The sequence below is a fragment of the Rhinolophus sinicus genome, chromosome 3, assembly GCF_057876585.1.
Source record: "Rhinolophus sinicus isolate RSI-liver-muscle chromosome 3, RSI-T2T, whole genome shotgun sequence".
NCBI classification, from domain to species: domain Eukaryota; kingdom Metazoa; phylum Chordata; class Mammalia; order Chiroptera; family Rhinolophidae; genus Rhinolophus; species Rhinolophus sinicus.
The window spans coordinates 83,951,296-83,960,333 of record NC_142503.1 but is presented as its reverse complement, the minus strand read 5'-3'; the positions used below and the strand labels follow the sequence as shown (position 1 = coordinate 83,960,333).

General features: G+C 41.3%; 1 protein-coding gene across 6 annotated transcripts in view; it reads right to left on the bottom strand.

The window, feature by feature from the left end:
* Nucleotides 1-241: 241 nt before the first annotated feature.
* The window catches only part of SNCAIP (synuclein alpha interacting protein), a 143,005-nt gene continuing 134,208 nt past the window's right edge, over nt 242-9,038 (bottom strand). For 5 of the 6 annotated variants that reach the window (XM_074328559.2, XM_074328558.2, XM_019728003.3 and 2 more), the window contains 2 exons: nt 8,196-8,266; nt 242-868 (listed from right to left, as the gene is read on the bottom strand). In XM_074328559.2, the coding sequence (XP_074184660.2) occupies nt 784-868; nt 8,196-8,266 (156 nt within the window). In that variant the 3' untranslated portion in view covers nt 242-783. The remainder of the gene's footprint in view (nt 869-8,195; nt 8,267-9,038) is intronic. The other variant, XM_074328563.2, reaches the window with a different exon arrangement.

Below are 9,038 nucleotides of genomic sequence, written 5' to 3'. Positions count from 1 at the left end.
AACGTGTTAGAGGCAGAAAACAGTGACTCAAGAAGGGGCTAAATCCTTGGTTGTCATTAGTGTTTTCTCATGTCAACGCTTCGATTTGAGAAGACAGAGGAATCGACTTACTTTATATACTTGTCTGATCCTTTAGTACTTAATGAAAACTAGAATGTTTTATTTGATCCCTGTGGGAAAACAGCTAAACTGGACAGTCTCTTCCTGAAATATAATAACAGCAATCAAAATACTCTCAAAGTCCCTTAGAAATCAGAACATCACAGATTTATTAGAAAGTAGGTGTCTCAAGCTTATAGGTGGCTGTTAACATTATTTTATTTCCTTTATACAAAAAGTAGAAATGACAGGAAAACACTCTTGACAGAAAATACCACTGACCTGGTCTCACTGAGACACTGAACCCAAAGTGCCCAAATTATGGGGAAAATGGAAGTTCAATCAACATTAGCATTAGTTCAATCAACTCATGCAACTGATGAAATACAAAACGGACTCAGTGGCTTGGTGAATGTCCTGTGAGTAGGTTGAATCAATCCAATCTTAAAAAACATACATTTGCCCAATCATGCTTTTAAACAGCATCTCTTTAAAAACAAGTTATATATACAAATGTCACCCAAAAATGTGTCATACAGTCTACTACTATAAATTTAAGGCATCCTGATATTCTGTTCTTCTGCTGGTGAGGCATTGTTCTCAGGGTTCTATTTCCACAAAGGATAGTCCAGAAATTTCCAATGGTGTCCAAAGGGCAGCGATGAGTGATAATAAAAGAGTGATTTACAAGAAGAGTTCTTTTGACTCTGGCTCAGCAATGTGCTTTATGCTGTAGGATTTCTTCATTTTTCTATTGATGTCATTATGCCTAAGCAGAAGGGAAACCACGAGGCCAAAATTAGATAAAACTATGGTCAAGTTACAAGACAATACCACTAAACAGCTCACCAAAAATGGAAATCATCCTCATGAAAACCACACTGAAGAACCCTTCATTCCCATAGGAAAATTATTCTTTTCATATAAACCATTCTTTAAAAAATAAGAGCAAGAGGCATGTCATAACACACAGTGAGCACTTTTTAATTTGGCTCTGGAAGTAATTTATCAATCACTGATTGATTTATCAATCAATCAAAATTCTACAGTCAGTGAATTTTATCACAAACCAAATAGAAAGTATAGTACTGCTGATTGAGTGGAAATAAGAGATATTTATATGGATTCACTGGTGACACCTTTTATTCTCCAATAAGCTTGATTATTAATAGTTTAAAGAAGGTGCTTTTTCTTTGGCTGTGGGATTACTGAGTAGTAGCGTGCTGGTAAATCTATGGGGACAAGAAGAAACTAGGGAACAATAATGCTGTTTTCTCCTCAATATTCGATACCTAGTAAACCTGTGGAACCAGAAGTACAAGCTCAAACCTTGGAACACTTATGCTTTTTAGTGAATTTCCCTCTGGGCAGATGCATTCATTTTCATGAGATATTAGTCTCATTCTGGGTATAAGACCTTCCAGAGAGGAGTTATCTCCTGAGGGTGGGCAAGCCTATATACTACTAAATTCCTTCTCATTGTTCCACCAGACAAAACAAACTTTCTGGTAATGGTACTTACTAACATGAGGACATATTGAGATGGAGAACCCCAAGTATGGTTTTATGGCCTCAAAATCATGCTCACTTAAAAAGACCATGTAGTCTCTAGTCTCAGTGTTCTAGTAAATATTTGATCACCATCACTCTCTGAAAGTTGTAATTCTTACTTTTACTTCTTCCTCTGAATAGAACCTTAGAGAGTTGTCCATGGACAAGAGAGGGACAAGGTGAAAGAAAACCTGGTTGGTTAAAAGATGTTCTAGGGATTTCCAATTAAACATGGTGGTTTAAACACACACATCTATCACCCCTTCCTTACAAAGCAACACTAAAATGAAAAAGTAAAGGCATAAAAAAGGCATAAACCTAAATAACGGAAATGGGAGAGGAGATGATAGCAGACAAAATGCCAGTAATATTTCAGAAACGGGAAGGTGGATGGATGGACATATGTAGTATTTCTGCTTTAATACGAGGGGTGGTGTGCTCAAAACACACTAAAAAGAACACTTTCTGCAGGACAAAACCCAGCATGATTAGAGCTGAATCTATACCAAGTAAAATGTTAATCTGAGGCATTTATCTTAATAATATCAGGCTAATTCAAGCCTCCCTGCACCCTTTAATTACCAGTCCTGAATTACCAGTGTTCAAAAGAACAAAAGTATTTGGGTAATTCTGGCATGAATTATTCAGATAATTTGCTGCTCTTTGATTTCACTTTTGGATATAAAATCACATTCTCAGTGACCAAAATTGGAAAGAAGAAAAGGCTTGAATTTAAATAAACAGTTTTTCAAGTATTCTAACTTGCTGACTCATCTAGGCATGGATTCCACATTTCCATAGTCCAGAAAGCAACTTCCTTGAGGGTTAGCCTAAAAGGGTCCAGGGGCATGCATTTCCACTGATAACCACAAGGCATTGCTACTTTAGTGGTCTCCTTCAGAGCTTTATGGAGACCATATCTATAAAATGGGATTCTGGTTCCAAGAATGAAAACCTGTACTCGAAGTACCCAAACCGAAACTGTCAGTAGGACTTGGAATCAGAAGACTTAGCTTTATACAGAGCACACCGTTCTTTCTGTGGGATGACAGCCTTAGTCCTATTTGTGTTCTCTCTCTTTTTCTCTCTTCTTTCTCCATTTCCTCTCTTTAGCTCTCTCTCTCTCCCCAAATATTTCTGAAGTCCCTACCATGTGCGAAGCACCACGCTAGACACTGGGGGTACCAGTGGTGCTATCAAGGCTCACTCCTTTCATGAAGTTCTTACACCTTTCATGGATTTTACCATGTTTTAACTGTTTTCTTTTTGAATTCTCTCTTGCTTATGATCTCGTTGAATGAAGGGACCAGGCCTCACTCTGGCGCAGCAAAATGCATGGCTTAGAGCTACAGCCGTTGACAGGAGTGTGCTGGTGACCCTGGGATGTGGCATTCAGGACAGTAACATATTTGCCCTGTTCTCAGAGTGGGAAGGAAAATCCCAGACAACTGTGGTTGGAGCAGGGACGCTTGGAGAAGGTGCTGGAAGGTATCTCGGGAAAGTCTCTATCTGGTACTTTTAAATCTCAAACAGCTTGCTGCTTCTTTAAAAACTCCAGCCTTAAGAGAGTTTCTCGACAGGCACTGCTCTTTTAGTAGAAAGACATCCTAGGGGTGGCAGACGTATGGTGCAGTTATAACGCTACCAGAACATGCACCCCTTTGGAGTTACACAATTCAAAACTGGACCGTGGGGGAGTGAGGAAACGAAGGAGGGGGTGGGAGAAGGGAGCTGTCTGTTCTTAAGTTTTGTGACTACATTTACGCCAGGATTAGCATGCTGAAAGAGTATTTCTAGTGGGATGATTCTGGTTTCCCAGGTAGGTCCCTCCCCACACCCCGTACCCCCACCTATAGTTCACGGGTGTTCCACATGTTCATTTCCTGCCTTCCAAAGGCAATGCTTTAAGACAGAACATAGGAGCTTAGTGGTAATAGCTTTTTCTATGCCTCAGCTCATCACACTTTGATAGTAAACTGTTTCACTGTCTTCCTGTGGTGAAGTAGGCTTTCTCCTTTTCCCAGGGGGTGTAAGGAGCTTATGAACTCCATTTATGAATCATGTCCTCATCAATCTTGGGAAGTAAGTCCAGCAGCTTTTAGAAAGAGTGCGAAATTAAGCTTATACACTGGAAAGACCTGATCATTTTCACTACTCCCCATAACATGGTTACTTTTCTCTACATACAAGATTCTAATTCTACTACAAGATTCTGCAATAGCCAATGACCGTGTAAACCATGGCCTGTTTCAAAGGAGAACCTATCACTTAATTACTGTAATCTAGAGAAATGGTTCAAGATTGGGGTTTCCTCCCTTCCTCCATGTCATATGGACAAAGCTTCAGTATGAAATACAGGTGTTTTCTCTGAAACTAATTTGAACCCTAGGGAGGCAGAGGTGGGGGTGGGAGGGACCAGAGTTGTGCAGGGAGCACAGAACACCTGGGGAAATATAGGGCGGTGTTAAAGGGAAGGAGACCACACAGACTCTCGTGCTTCCTGGAGCAGGTAAACACAAGTACCTAGTATCAACGCCTGCTGACTGATTAGCTCTGTAGTATAATTAGAAATGACAGCACAGGAGAACATACTTCAGATCAGAACTCAGAATTTGAAACTATAGTTTCTGAGCGGACTGGCTAATGTCTATAGTGTTACTGAATACCCTTTTAGTACCAGCATGTTGGCATACTTTTCTGAACTGTTACACTGGTAAGCTTCACTCTGCTCTGGGGGTTCACGCTAAGACTGTGCAATCAACATGCACCCAGGAAGCTTGGAAACACACCTCTGACTAAACGATCTAATTATCCTTTCAAGAATCCTTAAAAAGTGTATGGGTAAAAAATAAATTCGTTGAGGTCAAGAATTTAAGACAAGACTAAAATGTGGCTGTTGTATTATAGCCAGAGAAATTCTAGCAAGGAGGCATTTGTTCAGCAGGGTTGGGGATTCCTTTCTGGGTGGACTGCATTTTTCCTTCATGATTCTGGAACTGCTGTTTCACGGGGCTAAGGGTATGTTCTGCTTGGGTCAGGTTTCAGCCAGGGCCTTACCTCTACTTTCTCAATGTCTTCCACATCTTGGCTCATTTCTATGTTTAGTATGATGTCCTGACAATAAGGACCGAAGTGTGTGTGTATGCTGGTGGGGGTGAGGGTACCCTGAACTCTGACCTATTGGGCACGGCCAACGACATCGTCACACGTTCACATCATCTCAGGCTGAACAAACACATCAGTGTCTTTGAAGTGGATGCTGAACAACCTTAACATCTATGCAAAATATGTGATACCAGCTCTTGGCTGAGGTGTGTAATTCCCAGTACGGCTAATTGCTTCACAGTAAAACTCATACTAGTGGTGTTTATTGCTTACTGTCTTTTTAAGGCATCGACTTTCATGTTGGTGTTTAGGATTAGGGGTTTCAAGATGCCAACCTCTCAGACTACAGTGCCACTGTGGACAGACAGGGTGTGACTGGTGGTGGCCAGGGGTTAATGACCTCTGCCTGTCCATAACTGGAACCAATGCTCACTTCATTTGCTACAGATCTCAGATAGACTTAAACGCTGGGAAATGAATGTCCTATTGGCATTTTAAGACAAGTAATTGCAACCATTCCCTTGGAGTTGTAGTAATTCAAAACCAATTTGTCCTTTATAAGAAAAAGTAAAGATAAATCTGATTGTTATAAACAAAGTCATCCTCTGCAGTTGAAACACACTGGGAAAGCTGTTCAAAGTAATAGAGTTGAATCTAATTTTAAAGGGCATTGAAAAGAAATTTAGCTTCTTTGCTATCAAGCTGGGACCAATTTATAAAAAATAAATAGCAAACAGAACCCCCTCACAGAGCTGACGTTGTATTTATCGCCCCTATTTTTCCTTTGCCAGGAAAGATAAAATTTTCTTAGGAACTCAAATATGATTCCAGTGTATGCCGGAAACTGGGGTCCACTGCCCCACAGTCTCTCCCAGGGCTATCCTGACAGGGCTACTCAGTGGCATAATATTTGGAGCCAGCTCTAACCCAAGACGGCCGTTGGGTCTCATACACCATCCCGGGTCATCCCGCTACTCGGGAGGAGCCTTTGGGCCTTTAAGCAAATTCTTGGTCCAAGATTTGAAGGCATCACTGATAGACAAACACTTGGGTTCCTTTCTTTCTTGCGTCTTTCTATGGGATGCTTTTTCTATAGGTCCCATGGGCCAAATGAAGCAGGCACAAGAGTCAGTTGGGGGTTTCTCATGCCGATGTTCCCATGCTAGTATCTATATCTCTGAGGAATCCTTATTTCAACTAGAGATACCCATCCTTACTTTACCTAAGGGGCGAATGAACGGGCTGGTTCTCTCTGCCTCTGTGTGATTATGAGCGAATCAGAAAAAAAGTCTTCCCTCTCTAGCATGAACAAACTAGTGGGTTTTCACTTTCTATGGAACACATACCCGACTCACACCATGATAAAGTATAAGTTGGTTTATAAGGAAAGGAGGGAAAGTGGTCAGGATATTTATTTAAATACATCGAACATTTTTACTTGGGGGTTTCTGTTGTCACTGAAAGCAAACTCTGTTCACACATAAAGCATGTGAATCTGATAGGTTCAAAATCGAGCCTTCAGAAGAATTGTCCCTTAAACTGAATAGGAAAGTGTCAACCTCGGGTCAGATATCTGAGTAGCCCAAAACTCCATTTCGTGCTCTGACTTTTGTAATCCCACTATAGTAGATTGTTTAGCTTTGTTCCCTTGTTTGCAAAAAGACAGGATGAAATATTTCTGGCAGGAGAATCTACGATGATACTAAATTGTCTTGTTTGCAGGTGCTGTAGGAACCTGGAAGAAAAGAGAGGTCCTTCCCCCTCCCAAAGAGTTTGCAAAGTCTTTGTGCTTCCTTTCCGCAGGTAACTTCTGTGGAAGACAAAAGTGGAATTTTCCAGGCACCAGAAGGCACACCAGCCTAATGTGGAAACAGATAATGGGGTGGGGGTGGGGAAGGTGGATTGGGAGGAACAGAAATGGGCCAATACCAATGTATTTGATTTTATTTATTTATTTTTCCATTTCCTTCCCACCCCTTGCACTGGGGCTCTCAGGACAGGTCGAATCCCTGTTCCAGTGGGGCAGGAAGTAGCACAGATTTAGGCAACATGTGAGCCTGACCCACGCAGAATGCTGGTGACTGGTAAATACCAAACCTCCAGGGCACTTCCTTCAATGTACTGAATTAATGAGACCCTTAGGGGCACCCCTTAAAATGACTGAAATTTAGTTTTCCTCTAGCCTGAATAGAGAGCTGGAGCAGAATAAATTCACAATTTAGAGGGGGAGAACAAAGGAGTGATATTTCTCGCACCTCAGTATTCTGAACTAAAATTCATACCCACGACATATACACTCATGTTTGTGCATGTATAATGAGGTATACACACATGTGTATTCGGTTGGTGCAAAAGTAATTGTGGTTTTTGCAATTATTTTTAACCTTTTAAACCTCAATTACGTTTGCACCAATCTAATACACGCAAACATAAACATTTTGGAGGATTTTGGAACAGTGCTGGGAGGCACATTATAATTTTAATTTAAATGATTCATTTAAATTAAATTTAAATAGACTTATTTTACATACTTAAATTTAACTTAAAGGATTCGTCTGAATTGAATTGAATTTAAATGACTGTAAAGTGACAGCGTCCTTTTAAAATGGTTTTGGGGTTTACCTCTTCTGACATAAACCAGGAAGGGGCTCTGACTGCATTAACTTCCCCTCGACTGCTCTCCTTTTCCTCCTCCCCTGCTTCCTGCCTTGTAGGGGAGAGGTGCCTATTTCCCCGGGGGTGAAAGAGAGCTGTGCTACAGAAGGACTTTGCCCAAGGAGGTGCCTGAACCACCTGTGACCTCCAAGATGATTCTTTTATGTACAGTCCATGCATTTTAAACCATAAACATTTTGTTGGAGAAAAAGCCTTGTTTTGTTGGGGGTGGGGAGACTCAGATACTGGCCTATTGACTGGCATTGTGGCTCCAAATGCTAAGCTGGAGCAATTTCAGAGTGGCAGGCCCTCGCTTCTCCCAAGGGAAGCACCATGGTGACGACAGGAGCTTTCAGTCTGCGATCAACAACAAAATCAAACCTCCACTCTGCTTCAAAGTTCTGATTCTGATCAGAGGTTGACTCATTCCACCCATGACAGGAAATTTAATTTCTATACTTACTTGGTACTTGACTCCATTAAAACAAAGACGGAAAGCCAAAGTCAACTGGGAAACAGCATGTTTGTGAGCTGAGTAGATTTCTGTGCCCTCTGCTGCAGGAATAAAGCCCCTCCTAAAAGGCACTTGGTCCCTTTCTGAGGTTCAGTTACAAGACTGCCTGCTTCTGTTTGGGGGAATAGTTATAAGCGTCTTTTTCCTTGGGGTCAGCCCCAGGAACTGGGGGTATTCCAGGAACATGTGCTCCAGGAACATGATTTAAAAGGACATGCAATTCAAAGCGAAGGCATGGCACTGTCAAACCATGCTTCCCTACACCACGTACCGTGCATAGTTACGCAGGTGCTCTTCAATCAGCACGTTAGAGGAAAGGTTGATGCAGCTGCTGGACATCGCCTAGAGAGGTGCAATTAAAAGTCATCTGAAAACATGCAGCAAGCTCAGCACATGCACAAGTCTTAACAAACAGGAGGCATGCAGGAGAGAGATTAGACTAGGACAGAAGCTTCATAGGAGCATGGGGAACTGTTGCGATAATTCTTCTTTTACTCCTGAGTGAGAGAACCCATTAAGTTTCTTGGAAACGTTTTTTTTCGAGCAATGTATATTTGGACATATCGAACCCCAAGGATCTGGTGTTTGGGGCACAAGTGAGACTTTTCTAGCTGATATAAACACATGCCAAAGTCCTTTATAACAAAGACAATTTACGGTGGAAATCAGCTGGTGTTTAACTAGAGAAATATTAACTAAAACTTGATTTTGGCATTGCAAAAAGAATTGAATAGTTCTTAGACCTCCCTGGGAGTTTACCTTGTAGCAAATAATAAACTATGCAGGTTGTGACTCTCTAGATTTCATGATGGATATTGAGGGTCCTTCCATTTCTCAGAGAGTTTTGCATTTTGACTGCTATACCGTTTTTTTTTCCCTGATGGCATGCATGCACAGAGCATGCAGGAAACACTGCCTAAAAAGAGGTTTGTATCCCTTATTCTCTGAATTTAAACCACAGATTATAGTGCATGGTTTTCCAATAAATGCAATTATAGAATGAAGTTCATGGCACACTCTGCCATCCCCTGTGTACTGGCAAGCACTTCAGACTGCTATAGCTTCCTGATCAAAACTTGGGGGCGTGCATCGTAAAATGCCATTGTGGAGGTCC